Here is a 25,777-nt window from a genome sequence, read left to right as displayed (position 1 = left end):
CTTCACTGACTACCTCACCATCCTGTTTACTCCTTCACCCATGGTTGGAAGGAGCAAAAGTCTCTCACAATTTGTCCTCTGAACTTAACACACTAAATATAATTTGTTTTGTTTTATTTTAAATCGTGTATACGTTTCCTACAGGACATATATGCATGTGAGTGCCTCCTGCCAGGTGCTAAGAATGGAACTCACCTCTGTAAACAACCTTTACCTCCATCTCTGCTGCTCTACCCAAACCCATCTCCTAACCCAAATTAAAAAATAAAAATAAGAAGACACCAAGGCTGGGGGTGTGGGTACGTTCGTTGGTAGAGGGTTTGCCTAGCATGGACGAAGCCCTGGGTTCAATCGCCAGCACTGCATATAACTGAGGTTTGGTGGTTGGTGGTCCATGCCTGTTATCCCATTTCTCTTTGGGAAAGTGGGGGCAAGAGGATCAGAAATTTAGAATCATCCTCAGTTACACGGTGAGTTAGGAGACAGCCTGACTCCCCTCCCAATCACACACACACACCCTAAAAAGGCCAGAGAACAGGTGCAAAATCTGTTCACTCTTTCCTCCTCCCACACAGAAAGAGCAATCTGCAGAACAGCAAGAAGATAAAAGCTTAGCGTCCCAGCCGGAGATGCGCGGGGAGGGCAGCCTCGAGCCGGAACCTCCCAGCGCCGCTGCGCTGATCGGAGGGGTCCGAAGCGCCCGGGTCGGGCGGAAGCGTGGTCGCCACACTTCCGGTGTCCTGTCCCGGACTGGCTACACGTCCGGCGACTGCCACACTTCCTGTTGATCCCGGCTGCCGGGGGCCGGGCTGAGGGGCGGGCCGCGGTCAGTGGGCAGGCGCCGGCTCGGAGTGAAGCCTCAAGTCCCCGAGCGCCGAGTGTCCCCTTCTCGCGTCCCGCGCTCCCTCGCCGCCGCGCCATGCCCGCCGTGGACAAGCTCCTGCTGGAGGAGGCGCTGCAGGACAGCCCCCAGGTACCGCCGGGGAGGCTGGGAGGGAGCCGCGGTGCCCAGCGCGCTCGGGGAGGTCGGGCAGTCGCTGTCCCATTGTAGGAGCTCCCGTAACAGGGTAGCAAAAGTTTCCCAGCAGTGTCTCGTGCAGAAGACGACTGCACTATTCCCACAGACGCTGCTGCTACTAACGATTCCTAGTGAATGCAGGAGCCAGCATAGGAAACACGGAAAACCTAGATCCATCGCCAAAGTCGACCCGGGAAAGAGAAAATTCCGACGTTTGCCCCATTTGTGCCACAGGGTGGTGGTGGCGGCGGCTTCATTAGCAGAGTGGAGATGTGAATCAAGTCGTTTGCGCTTGAGAGTGAACACGGCAGGCTGGTAATGCATAGTGACAGTGGTTCAGAATTCACAGGGCTTTCTCCAGGGATCTACTGTTCCCTCTTCTCCTATAGCATCCCTAGCTTATTTAAATAAATACCGTCATCCTCTAGTATCTCCGTGCCTGAAAAAGTTAGAAAGGGTCAAGCTGTTTGTCAGAGTTTCTCCTCTTCTTGTGGGTTCCTCCCTTGGCACCTTAAGTGAATTGCACCTCCCAGAAGAAAGTTTGATGAGTTTACCTACATTTCTGCATCTCTCCCTTGCAGAATAAATCAAAAGGGCTAACAATGTGTGCCTGTCACTCAGTTCTGAGTGATTGTCCTCATGTAGACAAGCAAAGATGTATAAGCAAACTGTGATTATTAGTATTCCCCATTACTTTGGTTTTTGTTTTTTTGTTGTGTTTCGCTTTGTTTTTTGCTACAGGGTCTTACTGTGTAGCCATAACTGGCCTGAAAACTTACTGTGTAGACCAGTCTAGCCTTGAACTTCCATCTTGAGTGCTGGGATTACAGGCATATGCTGTCCTGCTCAGCCTGTTTGTTTGTTTGTTTACTTATTTATTTAACTGATTCAACTTTTTAAGTAGACCGGCATGTATTGTACCAATTTTCAAAAGCTTCCTTATATAGCTCTGGGACCACAGCCTTTGTTGGAAACCATTTCAACCCTCCTCCCCTGTCGTTGGAATCTGATCAGAAGCGTATGGAAATCATAGTCACCGTAGTTATGAATAGGGATTTTCATTTGCTTTGTACTTGGTGACACGGAAGGTCAAAGACAGACTGTTTCCCTAACCAGTCATGATGGTGACTGAGCTAGACTATTCGCACAGACATCACACAGTCTGGAGTTTTAAGGTCTCTAATGGATGCACACCTTTTCTGAGTGGCATAAACAAGTCTGAGACCTGGGCTGCAGTTTCTGCTTCTAATCACCCAGTGTTCTCATCTGCAGAAACTCCACAGAATATAAGGAACATGGGGCAGGTGGTTTTGAAAGTGGCAGAACAGTCTAAAATTATATCCCATCTGTATCCCAACTCTGAGCTTGTGTGTGTGTGGGGGTTGGGGGTGGGGAGATGTTTAGAGGCATTGTTATTCCTGTCTGACATTCTTTTTAATTTTTTAAAATATTATTGTCTATAGTAAAGGTTTATTCTTAGACAGTTGGCGTCCCTGCAAAGTGGTAAAGCCCTTATTTAATTGAGACCGTTGTTTTGTAAGGAATATTTTAAGATATTTTTTATCCTTTAATAATTTCCTATACTTACAAAGCGTGTCTATATCAGTGCACCTCCCCATCTCCTCTCTCCAGACACCCAAAACATGTTCCCCCACCTATTTTCCTGTCCTCTCCCCCCCCCATTAACACGCACAATCTAATTAGTGCTCTCTTCCTATGCATGGGTGTGGGCCTGTCCAGTGGAGCTAGGGCAACCTCCCAACAGCCACGCCCCCAAAGAAAACTGCCCATCCCTTCCAAGAAGCCACCAAGCAGCCTGTAGCTTCTCAGCGAAGGGTGGGCCTCTGGGAGCTCCATCCCAGGCTGCAGAGCTGGCTGGCATGACCTCGTGTACGTGACCACATTGCTGTGAGTTCCTGAGTGGAAGTCATGGGTCCAGTGACGGCATTTCACAACACTCTCTCGCTCTCTCATCTCTTCTGTGGCATTTCCCCGACCCTGATCCAGATGTGTGCGGATGTGGGTGTGCGAATGTGGCGGTCAGGGGACAGTTTGTGGAAGTCAGGTCTCTAATTCCACCATGTGTGTCCCAAGGATTGATTTCAGGTCTTCAGACCTGGGGTCAAGTGCCTTGACCCACGGAGCCACCTGTAGGAAATGTGTCCTTGCTGTTGAGACCAGTTCTCTCCCATCAGTGTGACTGAGAGAAGGTAGCTTTAGGAGCCTCTCAGAGCCCGCAGAGCTTGGCTGACATGTTCCTTACCCAGCGCGTGCTGAACTGCAGCTGTACTCCCTGGAGATCCAGAGGCGAACAACTGGATGGAATGGAAACTATTTCTGTTATTTTATGTGAGAGAATTAACACAGAAGCAAATGCCATGAATTCAGGATTGTCCAACCTTTCGGTTTCTCCAAATTTCTCCAAAATTCACACCGGAGAACAGTGCAGTCAAGTCACAGGGAACACTGAAGAAAATCTGAATGAGTTAAGAACCTTTGTGCACGGCGTTGCGGTAGTGCCTGTCTTGGGTTAGGGGTTGATCATGCCTGGTCTGGATCCTCCGTGGTCTGTGCCAGGCGCTATGCTAAATTAAATGCGTTTTATTCGTGTGCACAGTCTTTTGAGACAGGTCATCTAGTAAGATGGAGAAGGGGCAGAGAAATCAGCTGTGTAAGGTAAGGAAACCCAGGTAGCAGGAATAAAGGGGTTGGCTGTTGTGGTGCAGGGCATTGAAGGCAGGCCTTACAGTGCTAGGTAGGCAAGCTCTCTCACTGAGTCACCTCCTCAGCCTTGGGTACTGTTTAAGTTAGCCCTGTTACCTAGCACCTGGCTTTCTCCTGGCCCTGTATTGATTCACAAGAAGAGGAAAAAGATATGAGCCCCGGGGAACTGTTTGCTTCTTGTTGGAGGTGGAAGACTTGGGAGGATTGCTTGAGTAGCCTGTTACACAGGGCTTACTCAGTGAACACAAAAGCTTTTGTATTTGAACTTGAGTGCTCCAGAAAAGTGCTGAATAGACCTGACCAGCCTTAGACACAACCGCTCACTTCCTCTTCTTCCGCGCGCAGGGTTGCACGTTGTCCGTGTGCGTGTATTCTTTCCACTGGCCACTGGGACGTGAGTAGAGGGTGTAGAGACGGCTCCCTGTTGCTGTGTGGGAGCCTGTGCCTTGCTGGCCAGGCTGTCTCAGCTGCTGGAAACATGACCACGACTAGACTGGCATAGCTGTCCTTGGGTGGCTCACAGTCCGTTCCCAAGGGCAGATAAGCAGCTGTTCCAGGACCGTATGAGTCCTGCTGTAATAGATAGGGACAGAGGCGCAGCTTGGAGTACCAGCAGCGCATCCCGCATCACGCATCCCTCGGAGGAGTGCGCCCCTCCCGCACCCCCCACCACCCATCCTCACCCCCCCACACACACATACACCCCCGCTAAGGTGGGGATAAAGCTGTTGCGTTTTTTGGTGTTGTGCTTTGTGCTTATATTCTTTGGAAGCTAGCACAGCAGAAACAGAGAAATGAAAGACTTGGTTCTGAGATCATGCAGCGGCCTAGCTGGGAACAGTCTTCCCCAGCAATCAGGCCTTTCTTTCTCTCAGCGAGATGCCTCCGAGCATGCGGGGTGGTTTTGTGTGCCTTCATTGTGGAGAGAGTTCCTCCTCTAACTCTGTGTGTAGCACATTTTTCCATTCAGTCAACTTAGATCTATTAAGAAGCTTCTCTGCCTAACCCAAATTAAGGGGATAAAATCTTTGTCTAACTTACATGTTAAAGAAACGAATTATGAGCGCTATTGAAATTGGACACTTACACAATTGTGTGTTGTCGAGAATGTAGGGCCGTCTGATGAGGTAACACCCGGATGTTTAAGGTAGAGGAGTGCCAGCAGAGCCTGGGCCAGGCCCACGGGGTGCTTCTCCTGTTCGTCTGACGGCAGAGGTTCCTGAGAACGTCGTGGGATAGTTGAACGGGATGGAGTGGAACCACGAGCCTGCCACTCTTCCCTTCCCTTGAGCTTTTCTTCAGCCCCTCTGAACTTTCGTGTGCACGAGCTCCGTGCCGCAGATCGATGGTACTGTCTCTGCAAACAGCACACAGCAGTGTTGGGCCTCGTCAGGAGACTCTGAGCAGCCCGCATGCCTTTCCCAGCCCTCACTCCTGCACACGTCAGGGCATCCCCGCTCTCCACCTCACACTGAGCAGAGCAGATGCAGGGGAAGGAACGCCACAAAGCAGTCCCTCAGGAGCTGGCTGCTCCAGGCCGAGGGGGATCTAGTTAAATCCAATGCCCAGAAGATTAAAACAAGGCAAGTTACCAGGATGCAGTTCTTTGGCAGTTGCCGTAGGTGAGAGATAGAATGTGGGGTGATTAAAGAGAATCTGTCTCGGGTACGCCCTTGTCTTGAGCTGACACACAGAACACACCCACGATGAGACTTTGATACTGGTGACCACACCATCCTTGCAGTGGACTTTCTCAGCCCCTCTGCTTCCCGGCCCTGGGGGCTTTAATTGTCTGTGTCACAACCTAGAATCAGCTCTTTATCGGGAGTGGTCTTGGGCCACTGTCTTGACTGTTAATTGATGTAGACGGATCCAGTGCATCGTCCAGGCCTGGGCAGGGGCACCTTTCTCTGGGCACGTGGTCCTAGGCTGTATCAGGAACCCCCTAAGCGAGAGGCTAAGAGTGAGCAGCAAGTATTCCTCCATAGTTTCTGTGTCAGCTCCTGCCCTGACTTGTCTCAGTGTGGACTGTAGCTTTTACGCAGCAAGAACGAAGCTCAGACGGCGTTGAACACATCTCGGAACTACCCTGAGTCCCAGCCTCATCCCCTGTGAAGTGAGGTTAATGTAACTACGGCGTCTGGTTACGAAGTTGTTCCATTAGAAAACCTGGCACATGTTCCATGCCCGTCATGTCTGATACAAGGAATCCACTGGGGTCCTTCCTGCTGTCCTTGAAGAAGACAGTTGTGTAAGCCTTCTCTTTTTAGCCATGTCTCACCTTTAATTTATACCTTAGAGTATTAAGAGAAAAAAATAGGATTCAGCTAAGTGAACAACTAATAATTTTTAAGAATAACATACCTGCCATACCTGTATCGCTCCTTCTGTTCCTAGGTGTGCCAGTTATAATAAGAAAGGTATTTGAACTTTGTGGACTTTGGCGGGACCCTGCAGCCTTGGGTACGGGGACACTCGGACAGCTGTTCCGTTGGATGGCACTCCTTAGATAAGCACACTGCTGTCGAGTTAAGATGGAGCCACCCGTTTACACACTGAGGTCCAGCTCTGAGCACCAGAGATCACTGTGTCCATAATAAACGTCACCTCCCCCATCACAGCTCCCTGGAGACACCCAGCTGGCTCAGCCCGGGCTGATCCTGGAGTCACTTTCCTGGGCAGTCACTCTCCATCCTCGGGGTGGTGTTTCAGCACACGCTGGCCGAGAGCAGGAAGACAACGAATGCGGAACGCAGCTCACCCATTTTAACAACCAACGAGTCACACTTTGAAGAGCTGCCATAAGGAATTCAGAATTGTCATCTTTACCTGCTGGTTGTCATTGTTAATGGGTTATGACATCTAGTGGGGCATAGCCATGATGTTTATTTACACACAGAGAGAGGGAGTCAGAAAATCTGTGCACATTCTGTTTGAAATGCATCATTTGGTGCAGCCGTCTCTGCACCCTGGTGAAGGAGCATTTCCTGTTCCTCTGGAATGAGGGTCTGTGCTGTGTGAAAGATTGTCCTCACAGAGAACTGTGGGGAAAGCTGTCTCCTGTTGGCTCGTTGCTCGTGGTTCTCAGTCACAGAGCATTCAAGCACCCACCTCTGGCCAGGAAGACTCAGGGCAAAGAAGAGTACTCACACTGCTATGAAGCCCACAGTTTGTGGAGCCAGGGTAGACCTAGTGGTGAGAAGGGAAGACCCCAGTGCCCAGGCTCCTACTCCTGTCACTGGGGGTGTGGTCCCACCAGGTGGTGGCCCAGCAGCAGGGAGGCCCCAGGGCTGGGAACACAGTAGCAGGCAGATGACTTTCTAACCTTCATTTTAGCTTAGATAGGTTTGAAAAGGGAGGACTTGACATCCATTTGTAAGAAAATACTGAGCAGGAATGAATTGTTAGCAAAGCCCTCTGTGTGTGGCCTCACTAGCTCCTTGGTTATTTCCTGAGTTCCCACTGTTGCAAATTCACATATGTGAGTGGATCTCTACGATACGATGCCTTGACCGCTGATCACACACATCCCAGTACATAAAGATTTCACTAGTGCACCGCGTGTGCCTAGCACCCGATATGAAGAGGCAGGAAATGCCCTTTAGTCACTGTAGCTGCCCAGCTGCCCTCAGAACGGAGCTCCTCCTTAGAGAAGGGGCCAGCAGAATGGCTGCTGTTAGGGTTTATGCCAAGAACATATACTACTGTGCTAGGACATTTGCGATTCCTGGCCATGACCTTAAAAGCTCTACAATACACACACACACACACACACACACCTCTCACACAAATACACACAGTGTACTCTCTGTCTCTCTTTCTTACACACACACACACACACACCACCACCACCACCACCACCACCACCAGGTTGAAGAGCTGGTTATCTTAAGAGGAGACAACGGCAGTCTGCAGGATGCCCTGGGCTGCAGACACCAAGCAACTGGCTGAGGCTGAGCGATGAAGCCGGCGGTACTGGGTGGCTATACCTGGTGCACAGTGGGGTCCCGTGTTCCCTGCATGGACTTGAAACGAGAGGCTGCTATCTTTCCTGATACTGTTTGTTGAGAGGATGTTGTATAGGAAGGCACGGCAGTCAGCACGGATGAGTGAGTGTGCTTCCATCTTTGTGGGTGCTGTCTCCTGCTGGCGCTGGGAGTGAGACCCGGGGCCTTCAGTACTATGTACTGTACACTGAGCCACAAGGCCCGCCCTAGACACAGGCTTTCTTCTCTGGTCCTGAACAAGTGTAATCCGTTCCTTCACCCTTGTGGAAAGCACGAGCACCAGATACTTTCCCTCCCGGGTCCAGGCGGCTCCTGTGCTGTCTGTCTGTCCCTCCTTCATAGCTGTTGCTGAGAGCAAAGACTGACCCCTTCTTCTTTGCCTGCAGACGCGCTCCTTGCTGAGTGTATTTGAAGAAGATGCTGGAACCCTCACAGATTACACCAACCAGCTGCTGCAGGCCATGCAGCGCGTCTACGGCGCCCAGGTATGCCACCCACCCTTCCCCTGAAGTCAGAAAAAGCTCACGTAAACTAACTTTGAAATCAAATCAACCTGCACAGGTGGCTTAGTGAAGGCCTGAGCTGGGACCCCAGAGTGCGTTTTACAAAGCTGGGCACAGTATTGTGCTGGCGTCTTTCCGACGCTGGAGGGTAGAGACAGGCAGACCCCTGGAGCGTGTTGGCCAGCTACCCTAGCCTAATCTGTGAGTCTCAAGTGAGAGACTGGGATTTTTCTGTAACGAGAATCAGGAGGGGACCCATATAGCTGCTTTAATTACCTTTTTAATCCAACCCCACGGGGAGACGGGAACCTCCACATTTATGAATGTGTGGGCTCAGTGTCTCGACGCTCAATGTCTTTCTCACAATTAAGCAGTCTTGGATGTCAGCGTGGGCGGGTACGAATGGCTTGTCAAGGCTTCCCTCTGAAGATGGGATGGCCTCTCTGTTTTGAGGAAACCCATGGACAATAAACTGCTGAGTAGGAAAAGCAGAGCTTTGACAAACAAGAACTCCACACACATCACGTTCCGGGGAGGAGTGAGTCATGCGCGGACAGACCCGTCACGCGTGGGAATGCTAGTGGCAGTGGATGGTTTCCGTGGACGCTGCCAACTGCCATCTGTGTGCACATGCCTTCCACTCAGTGGTCACATGAACGCCGTGGGTACCACGGGCAGCAGTCTGGGACTCTTCATGACGCTGCAGAGTGGGGCCGGCCAGACTGCTCAGAGGGTCAGGGCAGCTGCCGCCAGGTGCGACAGCCTGAGCTCCACCCCAGAACTGATAGGGTAGAAAGAGAAAACTCCACACACATGCCGTGGCTTGCACATCCACACATAAATACACACACACACAATGCAATTGAAAAGTTTTAAAATACAATTGTATATAGCCATTAGGCATTACCGTCCGTGAGAAGAAGCCCCCGTCTTTCCCTGTAAGTCAAAAGCTTACAGTGGTTAGCAGACAGACAGCTACTACTGAAGGCCAGGGAGGAGGCTCACCTCCCCCAGAAGAGCAGTGCTGACATGTAAGTCGGCTTTCTGTTACTCTGACAAGTCACCCAAAGAAACCAGCTTACAAGGTGAGCTGGCTCGTCCCGCTCAGCACTTGGGCTCGGTCCATGTGACCCTTTGGCCTGTGGTGGGCAAGCCCAGCATGGTGATGTGGGAGCAGCTGGTTACCTGATGGTGGCCAAGAGGTAGGGGAAGGCCTGGATTCCACTGTCCTCTTAAACAGCACACTCCAAGGGCCTAACTTCCTTCACTAGACCCAAGCTCTTAAAGGTTCCGCCACTGCCCAGGAACGCCACAAGCTGTAACCGGTGGGCCTCCCAAAGGAGAGTGATGACAGTAGTTGTGATTTGTTTGTTTGATGGTTACACAGTGCACACTGTACTGAAGTGCCAGTGTTACCTGTGAATATGTACAATTCCTGTATGTGAGCTAAAGAAGAGATGGAGAGGAGAGGAGAGGAGAGGAGAGGAGAGAGGAGAGGAGTGGAGAGGAGAAAGGAGAGGAGAAGACAGAGAGGAGCCGTCCAGACCCTTGACTTCAGCCACAGGAGAGAACACAGAAAGAGTCAGAGACACACAGATGTGTGCATGCAGACTGCGTGTGTGCTGTGGACCGCATTGCCTTTCTGGTTTTCTGAGGACTAGACTAGCCTAGAACTCAGTTTGTAGCTGATGATAGCCTTCAACCCTTGATCCTCCTGCCTCTGCCTCCCAAGTGCTAGGGTTACAGACATGTGCCACCATACCCAGTTATCCCTTGAAGGTCTGAGCGTTCATGGGGCCCGGAAGTAAGAGTCTCTCTGAAAATTCGAGCCAGGGGTAAGGACTGGAGACTTACAAACTGGAGTATCAGGCTTAGTAATTAGAACGTGTATTTGGCTCAGTGGGGTGGACCTCTGTGCGTTTGAGACCAGCCTGATCTACATAGTGAGTTCCAGGGCAGCCAGGGCTACATAGTGAGACTCTAGGAATTGAACCCAGGGCCTCGTGGCATGCTAGGTAAGTGCTTTGCCGCTGAGCCACGGTCCCAGACCATGCAGATAGTTGTAATGCTGCCAAGAATTACGTTCTTGTTTGTGATCTGATAAGCATTTCAGAATTTGGGAAAATATAACGACTTTCTCAGATTTTATTTCATTACTTATACTGAATGTTTTTTTTTCTATTTTCCTCTGAATATTCCAAATGTAATACAATAGAAAAAAATTGACTGCACTGATCCCCGACCTTCTTACTTGCTGTTTAGTAACTGAATACAGTGATCCCATCTCCTATTCAATGCTTTCAAGTGTTAGGTGGCTCTGTGTCCTCCAGGCCCAGGGGCCTCTGCCCCGCCCTCCCGCTCTGTCACAACCATTGCTGAAGAGTCTAAACACTTCCTTACACATTTTTTCCTGCTGAGCCAGAAAACTACTTTGTGCCAAAGCTAAGTAGGTCTTGCATTCTGAGAGGCTGGAACCCAGCCTCCAACTTGTAGCACATGACTGTCACGTGGGCTGTCGGCTGGCCAGCTCCCTCCTCCCTCTGGCTACTGCTGCAGAACTGCAAATGCCCTAGAGACCGCTGGCCAGCTCCCCGACTCGCATGGGCGGGGCCGTGGCTTTTCAGGTTTATTGGAAAGGCTGAGATGTGTTTTGGTTGCCTTGATATGTGTATATTTTAAGCTAGTAATACTTTTCTATGTTTTCATCCTGGTTACCCTGCCACCCCAGTTTTCTTGGTTTTGTTTCATGTTAGACTTTAAATATTTTACATTTAGATATATTGAAACATATTAGTAGAGTTTGATTTTTGTTTGTTTGTTGGTTTGTTTGTTTTTGTTTTGTTCTTGTTTTTTGTTTACGATTATATTTTAAAAGCAATTTATGTGGCTGGTGAGACACAGGTATTTTTAATCAGCCTGCTCTGGTGAGTGTCCTGTGGGCTTAGTTTAGAAGGAGGAAGACCAAGAAAAAGTAGAGAAGGTGAAATTAAAGTTGCTGTCTCAGAATAGAAGCTAGAAATTTTGACTGGGAACTGGGACATGAGTTGCTCTCCGGGGAGAAGCACTTTACAGTATGCGAACACAGAATCATTTAAAGAAAACCCAGGGTGTTTGGGAACATAACGAGGGATCTGAAGTTAATGCTGCTGCTAATATGACCTCAGGAATAAAATATTTAACCTACAGAAATAGCTGTCAAATGTTGAATTTATGCACAATGTCTGTTTATCTTTCCCAGCACTAGTTATATGACAGAAGTCAGCTATGTGCTGGACATCTACAAATGAACACATTCATATCTTAACCTTCTTCTGTCCTGTAAGTAGATATGGCTTCTAGCTGGCAAAAATGAAGATATTTGATAAACTATTGAAAGGTGCAGTTCTGTAGATGAGAATCTGTAGGGGTTGTGTTGAGGTCCTAACACATTAGTTTGGTGATTACAAGATTAGGCAGTTTTTTATTAAACCATTTCTTATATACCCAGTAGAACAGAATGCCTTCTGAAGGTTAGGACACAAGTTATCTAACTGAGTCACGGACTTTGTGTAACTAAAATCACGTGTGTGTGCACGCAGTGTAGTAATGCTGAGCTTACTGTGGCCATTCTCACCAAGCACAGCACAGAGGCAGTCACGTTTCTAGAAAAGAAAGAGAAGCGGAGAGGGTTCTGAGGGCAGGCCCCCCTGCTTTGGCTGGTTTGAGGGCGCCTTTGGCATAACCTCTGGAACGAGCCTGTGAGTTAGCAAGGGGTTGGCATCTCAGGCAACAGTCCGTGCGGCCCCATTTTGTCTCTTAACTGGCAGGAGAGTCATTGCCCAGGCTAGGAGCTAAGTGAGCCGCCCCGTGGCTGTTCACCACAGAGGAGGGGAGCGCCCTGCGTTACTGAGGGAGCAAAGCCTGCTGTCGGGGGCTCTCTGCTGCTTTCAGACTACTGGACAAGCAAGTTCAAGACGCCCAAGAGGCCTGAGCAAGAACACGCAGGTGTATATGCAGTTAAGTTGGCACAGATGTTACATTCAATAAATTTGATAGGATACTTGCTTTAAATCCCTGTGTCTGGTAATTCTTCCTTTCTGAAGGAGGTTTAGAGTTGTTTTACTCTTAACATTAGACTCACTCAGGCTTAGGAGAGAGCAGCTTAGCTCATTCTCTCAGCTGTCACTGAGATGGGGGCCCGGTGATGGCTCTGACTGAGGTCAGGAAGGCTGCCTGCTGAGGAAGGGTGAGTGAAGCCGGAAGTGCTTCCTGCCCAGCTTTCTCCTCTAGTGGAAGACAGGCCACTCTGCTTGTTGCTCTGGGAATGGTGTTTTGATAACTTAGATAAAGTTTTAAAAATATTTCTCTCTCTCTCCCTCTCTCTCTCCCTCTCTCTCTCTCTCTCTCCCTGCCCCTGTCTTCCTCTCCCTCTCCCTTTCCCTCTCCTACCCCCCCCCCCGTGCCCACTCTCCCATCAGAGTAGCACCCTGGGGAGGTGTCCAGAATCTCCGGGGGCAAGGATTGTGTGGCTGTGCACCATTGGCCAGGGCAGAGGTGTTAGAAGATACTTCTACATACTCAGGGGCTGTAGGGTGCGGTGGGGTGTGGTGGGTGCGGTGGGGTGGGGTGGCGTGGGCCTTGGGACCATAAAGGTCAAACAAGGAGTGAAGCCTGGTCACTGTCAGAGTGATAAAGTCTTACTAGGGTTGATGCTGAGGGAGCTGCCTTTATAGAGCCAGGGTGGGGGTGGGGAGGGAGGGAGGCAGCCCCTGCCACCCTCCAGTCTGAGGTATTGGGGGTTGAAGCTCTGTCGACCTTTCCTCTGGAATCCTTGGCCATTATGGTCCCACATGGGTATGTTGTGGTGTGTGTGTGTGTCTGTGTGTAGTGTGTCAGTGTGTGCATGTGTGTGTGTGATGTGTGTCAGTGTGTGTATGTGTATGTGTGATGTGTGTCGGGGTGTGTGTGTGACGTGTGTGTGTGTGTGTGTGTGTGTGTGTGTGTGTGTGTGACGTGTGTGTGTGTGTGTGTGTGTGTGTGTGTATAAATACATATGTATGGGTGTCCTTGGAGACCAGAAGAGGTGTTAGATCCCCTGGAGCTGGAGCCGCTGATGTGGGCACTTGGGAACCAAACTCCAGTCCTCTGCAAGAGCGGCAAGTGCTCTTACCTGCTGACCCCTCTCTGGCCCCTGATGGGTCTCCTCTAAGTGACAACATGGTCACAGTGGGCCTGGCCACACCCCCTCAGCCAAGTCGGTATCCAGTTAGATCTCTGCAGCCGCTCTTTTCTGTCTGTTGACACAGGGTCTCGCTGTGCAGCCCTGAGCAGCCTGTAATGACGTCGTGCACCCCCAGAGCCAGCTCTGAAGCTGTTCTTCACCAACCTTGAGGAGCTTAGAAATAGTACATCCCAAACAGAACTGAAAATGTGGGCCCTAAGATCCTGCTTTAGATGTGGAAACAGTATCATCTCAACCTGAGGCCGAGAGAGGAGAGAAGGGAGTAAAGTTATTTAAACACAGCAATGTTCTAGGGCAGGAGAGGTGGCTCCGCAGGTAAAGGTATTTGCCACCAAGCCTGATGACCAGAGTTTAATTCCCTGGTGAAAGAAGAGAACTGACTCCCAAAAGCTGTCTTTAACTTCCACATGCTTGCACAGGCGTGCGCGGATGTGTATACACACACACACACACACACCAAATGTTAAAGGAAATATTCTTTAGATGACAATAGATAGTTTATAGATAAGATAGATACATAGTAGATGAATAAATAGGTAATAAATAGATGATAGATAAATAGATAGTTTATAGATAGATGGTTTTCAGTAGACAGATAATAGAGGATAGACGGATGGAGAAAGATATTCAGATTAAGCTGAACAAGTTACCATGCCTTTGGGAAGCAGTGAGAGCAGAAAGCGTCCATGCTGTGAGCTTGGGACAGCCCAGGGAGAAGCCGGTGGGAGCCAGCCGGGGTTCTTCTATTCCTTACACACACATGTGTCACACACCGGGTCAGGCACCTCCTGCTCATTGTCTCATTTAGCCTTCCTAATTAAAGATTATTATATGGTGAGGAATCTAAGACTCAGAGAAGTTGTGTAGATTGCCTCAGGCCACACAGCTAGTGAGTGGCAGAACCAGAAAAGCCTGAAGTGAGTCCTGGGCTTGGTGCTGTGTTGTGGACACGCTGGTCTCCACTGACAAACTGGTCAGCCCCAGTTAAGGTCTGCTGTTCAGAGGCGGTTACCGTCCGTCTAGAGCAGCCTGGGGCCTGAGCCTCAAAACTCTTCAGTTGTTGGAGCTGGGGCTCTGTTTCTGACCCTCGAGTGACTTCCTCCTTTCATTAGTGTTAAATCCAGATTATTTTAATTAGTACATTTCACAGTCCTGACAATCACCAGGATTATTTACCTGCCTGAGACTACTGAGGAGCAGTTCGCAGCTTCAGGGGTCTCGGGAAGCCGCTCCATAGAGCCCAGCCGTGGCTGCTCTGCACGCAGGGTCCGCAGTGCCTGGTCCTGCGGCTTCCGAGGCCTTCATGGTGTCAGAAGGCCGCTTTGACTCATCCTCTTAAGCACAGGCTTAACCTCTGACCTGGGCTCAATGGGCCAGAGCCCCAGTCCTGGCCGCATCTCTCTGAGTGTGGATAAGTCCCTGTGAGTTTTCCTCCAGTCCTTGGGCTGTCTGCAGAGCTGCTGCTGTAGAACTTGAGGTGAACCCCAGTAGCAACAGTGATGGCCTCTCCACTCACCTGCCCCAGGCCAACTAGTGCTTGGCACACAGCCTTGGCTCCTGACACCCCCATGGCCTCTTCCTCCGGAGCAAGCCCTTTCCTAGCCTTCCCTCAACCTCCTCCCAAAATTCTTGTCTTCTTCCATGGAGCTGTTCTGTCTTACGTCTTTCTGCTCTCCAGAAGTCTCTCCCAGAGTGGTGTGCACTTGTCCCCAGGCAGGGTCCCCAGCCATGGCCTGGATCTCCTTTGTAACTCTGCTTTTCCTGATTCCCAGTGACTTGCCTACTGCCCCCGAATAAGGCGAGTTTTCAGGAGTTTCTGGGAGGCAGTGGCTCTCCAAGGAAGGCTTCCTGGCTTCAGTTCTTTCTTCGTCTTACAGCCTTCCTCCTGCCACCCCAGGGTGCTCCTGTGGCTCCCCGTGCCCACTAGCAAAGGTGAACCCCTCAGCACGCACAGTGAGTGCAGACGGCAGGCCAGCTGCCCTGCCAGCGTGCTCTGCTCACCAGCATGTCAGGCCGTCTACACAGCTCACTGTGTGTGTGTGTGTGTGTGTGTGTGTGTGTGTGCAAGCATGTGCTCCCCTTTGACCCTCACTGATGTCACCAGCGTGTCAGGCTGTCTACACAGCTCACTGTGTGTGTGTGTGCAAGCATGTGTTCCCCTTTGACCCTCACTGATGTCACAGCCAACAGAGTGTCTCTAACTTCGCTCCTTCTCACCCTCTCTCCCTTCCTAGCCAGAGAGCCCTTGGGTGCCTGGTGTCCTGTGCACTTAGTAGTCTGAACAGGGGCGGGGTGATGAGGGCTTTCTCTGTCCCATCTAGCCCTAGTCCGATGTCTTTCTGCTTGATGCCCCGCATGGGACTGGACGCTGCCACCCCAGCTGGACCCTTGTCATCAGAAACCCCTGCTCCTCCTCATTCCCGAGCCGAGGCCTGGCCCTTCTGGCTTCTCTGGCTTCCTTACCACACCCAGCACAGTCCTGCTGGGGCACTGGCTCGCCTCAGGTGTGTCTCGGTATCTCATTAAGGATCTCACGTCATCTCCTGACCTGACCAGCCTCGTCCGCTCTCCCCTCCATCCCTGCTGTTGTCCACATCATCCCAGGGCACCCCGCCTCCACACACTCCTCCGCTCACCCATGCCCGCTTCCCGTGGCTCCTCAGAAGGTCAGCGCCATCTGCACCATGCCGGCCCACCTTCTCCACTGTGCGCCTCCCAACCCCTCGACTTCAGGCCGCATCTGGACCACTTAGAACAGCCCTCTAAGTTCATGGCCGTCAGTGACTGACTCCAGGTGGATTTCGTGCACCTCGGTCTGAGCCTCTGCCTTCATAGCTGCCGTGGGCGGGGCTGCCCACTGAGGCTGCTGGGGGTTTCAGGTAGCTCTGTGAGCAGGAAGTCTCTCTGGCATGGCAGCTTGCCCACCAGGCTTGCCGGCCCCTTGTCTCTGCCTTGTCAGCTGACCAGGAGGTTCTTTAACACAGGAGGAGCTGTCTGCACATCCCTTGTCAGCTTGTCTTTTAAGGATTGCTGTGAAGTAGCTGAGTGTACACAGAGCTGTTTCAGGGACTGTGAAAAGACAGACACATGCCACATTTGTAGCCCAGAGGTGGGCCCTTGCCTAACTATGAGGCCCTGGGTTCCAGAGAAACGCATATGTCTGCACGTGCATGCCTGTACACACACACACACACACACACACACACACACACACAGCATGATGTTGCTCTCAGAATGCCATTAGACTCTAGGTGCTGGGCCACCTTTCTAGCTGTCTTGCTCCCAGGAGAGAGTGAGCTCTGTGTTCCTAACAAGAGGCCCTCTTAGACCTACCGCATGTGTGTTGGCTGAATATTGGCTGAGCTCCCGTGTTCGTGGGTTTCGTTCCCAGGGTGCAGGTCCATTAACTGAGATTGGCAGGGGGCTGCACGAAGCCTTCGTGCAGTGGGGAGTAAGAACACATGAGGCAGGGGTGACACCGCCCGCTGTGCTCAGTTCTGGGCAGGGCAGGCCTTGTGAAAGCGCCTGTTTCCCAGCGAGCTGCTGTGGGAGGAACACTGACTCCTATCTCATGTACCAAAGAGATGCAAAGTATTTTAAGGTTAGACCTGGCAGATGGCACTTGTCCCCAGTCACTGTGGCGGGCAGCTGCCGTGCTCTCGTGTGCTGGGTCCTACCCCACTGAGGTCCTGTGCAGTGGCTCCTTGCATCTGAGTGCCGTCTACTCAGCCAGAGCTCAGTGTCGTCCCCAGCAGCTCCCTAGGAAGTTTTCACATATATTCAGATCACTTCTCAGGAACACGGAAGTGCTCCTGAAGACCTGAGGCCCTCGCGTGGTTTGACTGTAGACAGGGTTGTTATGTCTATTGACTGTTTTCTGAAGGATTCAATATGGAGGAGCACTGCATTGAAATGAAGAGTGCCAGGAGGGGTGAGGCCAGGAGTGGAGAGGGGGGAGACCGGGAGCGGGGAGGGAAAGGCCAGGAGGACCAGGAGTGTGTCACCCTTAAGTCCATAGCGAGCGGGGTTTTGGGGGCGGGCAGCCTGAACTTCAGTAAGATGCTGAGGGGAAAGGAGATTGTGGAAAACAGTGTGGAGTTCAGAGTTAGACAGACCTGACCTCATGGCCCTGTCATGTCATCGAGTAGCTGAGTGACACTGGACAAGCCTCTATGCTTCATCTGTCAAGGCGTCCGTCATTCAGACCTGTCCTGTATCTGTCAAGGTGTTTGTCACTTAGGCCTGTCCTGTCGAGGGGCTGCCGCAGGGATGGCGGTTGAGGAGTGTTCAAATCCCAACAACCCCCAGGCGCCAGCCTCGGGCAGATGCCTGACTCAGACAAATTCGCCTTACTGGAAGTAAGGACTTGTAACCTATGGACGAGGCCCTCTCTTCAGAGCGTCACTGCTGTAGACGGTGGGCCGGCCGCTGTTCCTTGGGCTCTGCATTTTCTTGCCGTTTGTGATGGAGCCCTGGATAGTCAGGCGGCAGTTTGTGCTCACAGTTGGACTGCAGGAATTGTTCTAAACTTGGAGTTTAGATTTATCTTTTGACCTGTTCATACACTTCTTCATCAGACATGCTGAATGGCTGCTGTGTGCTAAGAGTTGTTGCCTGTCCCTGTGTAAACAAAGGACAGAGTCCTGTCTGCTTGTTCGCCTGCTTCCTTGGCCCTGTGACTGCTACTTGTGGTCAGTTCCAAAGGAGAAGGATGCAGAGGGCAGGGTAAGGTAGCTAACGTCAGAGCCTTGCGTGGGACTCTCTTCTGGGAAGGGGGGAGAGCGGCGTTCAGTCACGCCTGCTCCGTAGGGCAGAAGGAGGTAGCTGGGGAGAAGGTCCCAGAAAACAGGTTTAGACTCTGGTAGGCCAGGCAGAGGACACCCATAAGACAGACAGACAAACAAAGTCCGCTGAGTGCAGGGCTTCTTGACCTTGAAGGACTGGTCGCTTCGTGGCCTGCTCTTGCTGAGACACACCCTGTGCTCTGGTACAGTCTTAGGATGACCCGAGAGATGGTGAGCAGCTTGAGCGTAGCTAGAAGCACGACTGATGGTCTAGGAGTGCCGCATTGGTAGGAGGAGGACGGTGAGGACAGGCTGGAGCATGGCAGGATCGGAACAGGCTGGAGCACGGCAGGATCGGAACAGGCTGGAGCACGGCAGGATCGGAACAGGCTGGAGCACGGCAGGGTCGGAACAGGCTGGAGCACGGCAGGGTCGGAACAGGCTGGAGCACGGCAGGATCGGAACAGGCTGGAGCACGGCAGGATCGGAACAGGCTGGAGCAGCACAGGAGCCTTGCTGGGCCGTGTGGCTCCTCGGGCAGTGCTTCCCTCTCGTCATCTGGAGCCTGGGGGTGGCTATGCTTCTGCCACAGACGTCACTGGTGCCAGGTCCCGGGGCCACACCCTTCCCACGACCCCTGCAGCAGGAGCTGAGGCTGGGCTGAGGCTGCGTGTGGCTAGGGCCTCTGTGCTCTGAAGCTCTTGTTCAGCTGCAGCCACAGGCAGCTCCTGGGAGCTGCTCCCTCCCCAGTGTTGGTTCCTCTTCTGGAGAGCCGCTTCTCCTGGCTGGCTCGCTGGCTTCCTGTAGGGTTGGCTTTGTTAGGCATCTGGCGCCTGGCATCCTGCGCCTGGCACACCCAGGTTTTTCCCTTGCAGGCTTCATCGTGCCCGTAGCCGGTGCTCTGCTGCCCCCTTCCTTCCCTCACACACCTCAGAGGACTGGGACAGTCAGTGTCCGTGGTCCTTTGCTTTTCTGACTGGATAAGATGGAGGAACAGTTTGCTCAGGGCCTTGTTTGTTCTAAAGCAAACTCGAAAGCTTTGTCTCACCTCAGTGTGGCCTCTGAATGTTGCCCAGACACCATCTCCAGGTATGGTGGTGCAAGCCAATAGTCCCAGCAGGCCGAGCCAGGAGGCTCTTGAGTCGCAGGAGAGCCTGGGCTATGTAGTGAGACCCTGTGTGGAAGGAAGAACAACCACATCCCAGGCGTGGTCCCAGGCGTGTGTGTGCCTCATCAGGGCTGCTCTGAGGTGGCGTGTCAGTGACACCGACAACACTGACCTGCTCTGCTCTTGTCCCCACAGAATGAAATGTGCCTGGCCACTCAGCAGCTCTCCAGGCAGCTGCTGGCGTATGAGAGACAGGTAAGTGACAGAGGCTGTGCAGGTCAGTGCAGTGCCCAGGAAGCCAAGAGGCCCCTGCAGGAAGGTCCCCCCAGCCTTCCTCGTCTCTTTTCCTGTCTTTGCTAGGAGTTTCTCCTCCTTTCTTTTACCACTGATAAACTGTAGCTGGGATCATCCCGAAGCCTCCTGACGATCCCTCAAACTGAGCAACTCCTCAGAGGGTTCCTGCTCTCCAGGAAGGCCAAGCCTCAGTACCAACCGCCCAGACAGAATCTAGAGATACCATCCCATCCAGACAGTGATGGGCCAGGGCGGGGTGTTGGTATACCTCTCAGACAGACTGCCTCTGCCCTGCCCCTCAGAGAAGAAAGCATGGGGTCTGGGCTTCCAGAGAGATCTTCTTCATTCGTTTAACACCCAGGCTTTTTAACTCTGTTTGTTCTAGAATTTTGCACTGGGCAAAGGCGACGAAGAAGTAATTTCTACACTACATTATTTTTCCAAAGTGGTAGATGAGGTAAGAGGTGGAAATTTTTTCTTTACGAACTTTCTTTTATCCGGTTTGACCCCTGTGTGTTTTAGAATAACTCGGATTTCTGAGGCTCATTCCATAACCGAGGTGGTATCAGTGCTGTGATCGTGATTTGAACAGAAAATAGACCACGAGGACTTCCAAGCATTCAGTTTCCCGCTTTCTTGGCCTTTCTTGGCCTGCCTTGGCGGGCCTTCCTCTATAGCTAGATAGCTTCAAACAATAGGAGTTCATTGTCTTGAGGCTTTGGAAATCAGAAGAGCATCCAGAGTAATCGCAAGGGCACACGCCTGTGGCGTAGATGGAGTCCTGATGGCTTCTGCTTGGTGCTCAGCATCTCCCCCACCCCCACCCAACCCCACCCCCAACCCACCCCACCCCCTCCTGACTGTGACTTAACATGGACCTCCGCCCGTGTTCTCACCTTCTATCTGTCTCCTTTGTTATAACGACCCTGTCACTGAGCTCAGGGCCCACCTCGAAATTCAGGGTCCTTTCCTCTTCCTGGTTACATTTGCCAAGAACCTGATTCCATCAGCTCTCACAGTCTGGCTTCTGGGTGCTGGTGCTCTTTGAGGGGGACCTAGTTCCACCCACTACTAAAGATTTCATATACCTTTTAATGCATTTGTGGGAAGCCATGGTTTTAGGAAATTGCATAAATCTTAGTTGTGAAAATCGTAAGTGGGCTGGGGATGTGGCCCAGTGGTACAATATCTGCTTGGCATGTGCAAGGCCCTGGGTTTCATTTCAGCACTGTTTAAAATGAAAGGCCCTCAGAGCTCCAGTACCTCTGGCACCAAAAGTCCCTTCTGCAGTCCTGGGAACTATAATAAACTCCAGCCTTTAAAGACTTAGCAGTGTGGCTGCCATAGGAAACAAGTAGAGAAAGCAGGAAAGAGCGTGCAGTGGCCAGGCCCTGAGCCACAGTAATTGTGGGTTCTGACGTCGTACAGAACTGTACCAGTCGCAGGCGCTCACCTTACCACCCCTCACTGAGCAGGCTGTCACCTGCACTGTGCAGAGCTTTGTGGGAGGCACTGGAAAGGACTAGTAAACGGGCCATCGGTTCTGAGCGTTTTATTGTCCCATCGAACAGTGAGGAAAAGACGCTGGGACTGTTTCTCTGGCTGTATCTGCAACACCTGCAGAGCCCAAAGGGTCCCTCAGGTTAAGGGTCCAGTGCTCCAAAGCCGCCCTGACTTTCAGGCTCCAGGCCTGGTTAAGCCAATCGAGACACTTCACCACAGACATGCCTAGAGGCATATTTCTACAGTGATTACAACCCTATCAAATGGGTGGTCCTGATTAACTGTCACGCTTGTCACTCTGCTGTGGGGTCTTTCTAAAGTATGTCAGCAGACCAGTGAGATGGTCACAGGGTAAGGGCATGCCACTGTGCCTAGCATGGAGCTCAGCCCCGAAGCCACATGGTAGAGGGAGAGAAGTGACTCTACAGGTACGCTGATGCGTGAATGCGCAGAACACACACACGCACGCTCACGCACATGCGTATGCACACACCACATCACACACACACACACACGCACAATAAAGTGAAAAATATGTTGAACGGTACAGAACCTACTTTAAAATGTAATTACAGAGCAGCAAAATAATGTTTGAGAGGTGTGAAGAATTTTTTATTCACTCAATTTTACGATTATTAATTGTGAGTAAATCACTTGGGAAGGCAGTGAGATGCCTCCCCCAAATCACACGTGTCCATAGGTACAAGAGAGTCACCGAGGGAACGAGGCTGCTTGTCAGAAGAGTGGCTAGGACATCCAGCTCACAGTGGCTGCTCAGTGCCTTCTGGGAGGCGGTGTGGGTCTCCAATGGGCACCAATCCCAGGTAGTGTCAAGGGGTCTGTAGGGTCAGAGTTCACACAAGCCCCCTGACGTTTAAAGCTGCTCCATGTAGGTCAAGGTATGAGAAGAGAATCGCTTCTGAGGTGAGTCCTCTGTCTGCACCAGAATCAGGCGATGAGCCAGCGGCCCTGGAGGAGGAGTGGCCAAGCAGACAGGAGAGGCGCTCACGGCACAGGGAATGGAATGTCTTGGAGTGATCTTTCTCGTGAATCTGAGTTCATTTCTCATCCTCACAGAGGGCACGTCACAATTTCCCGTTAGCATTTTGAAGCTCAGGAGGAGGCAGACCATGCTCTTTACGTGTCCTCGATAAAGCTACATGCGGTTAGACATGATCGCCTGTGCACCTCTCATGTCGTGCTGCTGCTTGCTTAGAAGCTGTCTGAGCCCAGAGTCACCACAGTAGGAGCGCTGGTTGGTGTTCGCTAGCTGTCAAGGAAAACATTAAGTTTCTTACTGGGATCATTCTAGGAAACCCCAGCCCCCAGCTCCAGTGGCCCTTACTGGATGGCTAGCTTCTTGCATTCCTCTCAGAAGACAGTCGCCACCCCTCAAATGGGCTGAGATAGAGACATTAATGGTGTTTGCAGACCTGGCAAAGGGTTGACCTTAGATCTTTCACCCGTGACCCCAAAGGATCAGCCCTGCCTGACCTTGAGTTACTCGCCCCTAGTCACCCACACTAGGGACAGTCCCTTCCACTGGCCATCGTCGGTGCCTAGTCTGTAGATTGTGCTGGCTTGTGGAGAAAGATTGATCTCGCTCCTAGCCATGGTTACATGACTGGTAAGTCATTTGCGGTCTGAATTTAGAGAGTCGTTTGCCTTGGGTCAGATGACGATCGCAGATCACCCCTGGTTCATAGGTCGAGTGAAAGCTCACGGTGTACAGCATGGAAGCCGGCACGGATGCTACCATCCTCTGTGTCCTCCTTGGACCTCCTAGCCCTCTGCTGGCGTGAGGTTGGGCCAACCCTAACCAGTTCCCAGCAGGCTGGTTTTTCTGGTGTGACTATTGACAGTCCTGGTGAGGTGGCAGCCCGCAGTCAGTGCCAGCCAGTGCGGTGTGTGGGCTCTGGGAGGGTGCTGCCTCCTCTGAGAACAGAGAGAGCAAAGATGACTGGGAGCCAGAGACGCCTTTAGCAAGCCTCGCTGGGGCCACAGTCAGATGAGAGCCCGGCCTCTCAGCATGCTTCTGGGCCTGCCTCATCTCACGTGTTAGGGAGTGTATTTGAAGACATCTAGCTGAGCCAGGTAGGCACACAGGAGTGTCTGTGGTGGTCTCCTGGAAGTACAGCCATGTGGGTAATCATGTGGATAGTGTTCTCAACCAAGTCCTTTGTTTTCAGCTCAATGGTCTCCACACAGAGCTGGCCAAGCAGCTGGCAGACACGATGGTTCTCCCTGTCATACAGTTCCGAGAGAAGGATCTCACAGGTAAAGTAGCAGGTCCAGTGCAGTTACCTTCAGAATGTCAATTCTCCTATCGGTGATTCTTACTGCACCCATCCTGTCCACACACGGCTGTTGAGAATGCTTTTAAAGCACTTTCATTCAGCGGTCTTTTCTTGGTTCAGCCGAGGGAGGCCACGGGCAAACAACAGACACGGGGCAGATCATTGCCACACCATGCAGTGTGGCTGCAGAAGGGACGGCCGGGACCGCAGAAGGCACTCCAGAGGCCCGGCCACTCTGTGAGCCAAGGGTCTCGGGCCTCCTGGGTGTGGGTGGTCTGAGCTGGAGCCTGAGTCCACTGCACACATATGCAGGTGGATAGGGATGCCAGGGTGGAGGCCGCTGCTCTTGAGAAGCGTGGACACTGAGGACTGTGGGGTGGAGGCTTGGACAGGAAGGATGGGCAGTGCCAGGCGCTCCCTGTGGAGGCTGAGGGCAGGGCAGACAGGAGCACTCCTGAGGTGCGCCCATGAACACAGCCCGTGACGCTCACGCGAGTGAGGAAGTCTAAGTGGCACCCTGTACCCTCCCTCTTGAGTAGCCTTCCCAGTGGATTTTAGTTCTTAAACTGAAGTAGAACCGTACCATAATTTTAGAAGTATTTGAAATCAAAGTAGTCCAAACAAAGAGCAAGAATTCATTATTCTGGAGAAAAATTGGTAATAGAAAAGTGAACCAAAATACTCTAATTTTGGTGACTGAATTTCATTTGTTACTTAGACAGTAAAGAATTGTGTGTGGTTATTGAAACATTAGAGGAGAGTAGCATGACCCCTATGCACAGACATGAGAATGTGTGAAGCATTCCATAGTAAAAAAGAAAAACATACAAAGAATTGTATTTGAGTGCTGGGCGGTGGTGGTGCATGCATGTAATCCCAGTGCTTGCGAGGCAGAGGCAGGCGGATTTCTGAGTACGAGGCCAGCCTGGTCTACAGAGTGAGTTCCAGGACAGCCAGGGCTACATAGAGAAACCCTGTCTCAAAAAAAACCCCAAAACAACAACAACAACAACAAAAAACAACAACAAAAAAAATTGTATTTGAGAAAACTGACTAAAAGCAAGCAAAACCAAAATGTGCAAGTACAGCCTTAATTTAAAATACACACACACACACACACACACACACACACACACGCACACACACGAAACATTGGACTGAAGAAATGGCTCCGAGGTTAAGAGCACTGGCTGCTTTTGTGAAAGACCTAGGTTGGCTCCCAGGACCCAAATGGTGGCCTAAACTGTCTATAACTCTAGTTCCAGGAGACCCAGCACTGCTTTCTGGCCTCCATGGGCACCAGACATGCACATGGTTCACAGACATACATGCAGGCAAAACACCCATGTTCATAAGAGAGAATAAGCTTAATTTAAAATATATGTGATCACACATTCTCTTCTAGGTAGGGAAGCTGTAGTAACTGTAAGGGCAAATACTAAAAATGGAATTCCCACCCGCTGCCCTGTGTCACCTGAGGCTGTGACAGCGAATGCACTGCTTTAAGCCCCGCCCAGTGCCCCTTTGACAACCCTAACACTTCATCATTAAAAAGTACAAAGTAATGAACTGGTTTGATGGTGCCCCGGCCATCCCAGTGCCTGAGGGACACAGTCAGCAGGGTCAAGCCCTCGCGGTCATCTTCAGCTACAGTCAACCCAGGTTACACGAGACCTTGCCTCAAAAAAGTTAAAAGGGAAAAAGAAGGAATGTATCTGCCAGACTGTAGGTCTGCCCCTTGTGTGCCTGGGAGCGGAGGGGGCGGGGTGCACAGCATAGACTGAGCATGTCCAGCAGAGTGGGCGGGGTGCACAGCGTAGACTGAGCATGTCCAGCAGAAGGGGTGGGGTGCACAGCGTAGACTGAGCATGCCCAGCAGAGGGGGCGGGGTGCACAGCGTAGACTGAGCATGCCCAGCAACCCTTGTGCAGGTGGCCCTCCTTACCAACTTCTGAGGTCTAGAATTTTGAGTTTGCAGTTGCTTAGAATGGCCATTCTTTTGCAAAGGAGAATAAAAATGTTCGATTAGTAGTAAAAGCAAACATTTCTTCTCTATGAAAACCTAATCAGATCACCCTGTTCTCATGACGCAAAGACAGAAACTTGAAGCATTTGACCCCAGCCAGATGTGAATCCAGTCCCAGTCTGATTACATAGTGCCTTAGCATACATTTTACTGCCTTTTAATTTTAAATCAATTTGATTTTTCTATATGTATGCTTTTCCTGATTGTATATATGTGTGCCTGGTGTCTCCAGAGGTCAGCAAAGGGCATCGGATGTCCTGGGACCGGAGGTACAGATACTTGTGACACCCCC

General features: G+C 51.4%; 1 protein-coding gene across 2 annotated transcripts in view; it reads left to right on the top strand.

Moving 5' to 3' along the window:
- Positions 1–781: 781 nt before the first annotated feature.
- Appl2 (adaptor protein, phosphotyrosine interacting with PH domain and leucine zipper 2) overlaps positions 782–25,777 on the top strand; it is a 45,601-nt gene continuing 20,605 nt past the window's right edge. For both annotated transcript variants that reach the window (XM_052165436.1, XM_052165435.1), the window contains exons 1-5: positions 782–973; positions 8,136–8,234; positions 19,561–19,620; positions 20,045–20,116; positions 23,352–23,439. In XM_052165436.1, coding sequence (XP_052021396.1) covers positions 920–973; positions 8,136–8,234; positions 19,561–19,620; positions 20,045–20,116; positions 23,352–23,439 — 373 coding nt within the window. In that variant the 5' untranslated portion in view covers positions 782–919. The remainder of the gene's footprint in view (positions 974–8,135; positions 8,235–19,560; positions 19,621–20,044; positions 20,117–23,351; positions 23,440–25,777) is intronic.

Source organism: Apodemus sylvaticus, chromosome 20, assembly GCF_947179515.1.
Source record: "Apodemus sylvaticus chromosome 20, mApoSyl1.1, whole genome shotgun sequence".
Classification (NCBI taxonomy): domain Eukaryota; kingdom Metazoa; phylum Chordata; class Mammalia; order Rodentia; family Muridae; genus Apodemus; species Apodemus sylvaticus.
Note: the sequence above shows the minus strand (reverse complement) of the source record. Positions and strands in the feature narration are given on the sequence as shown.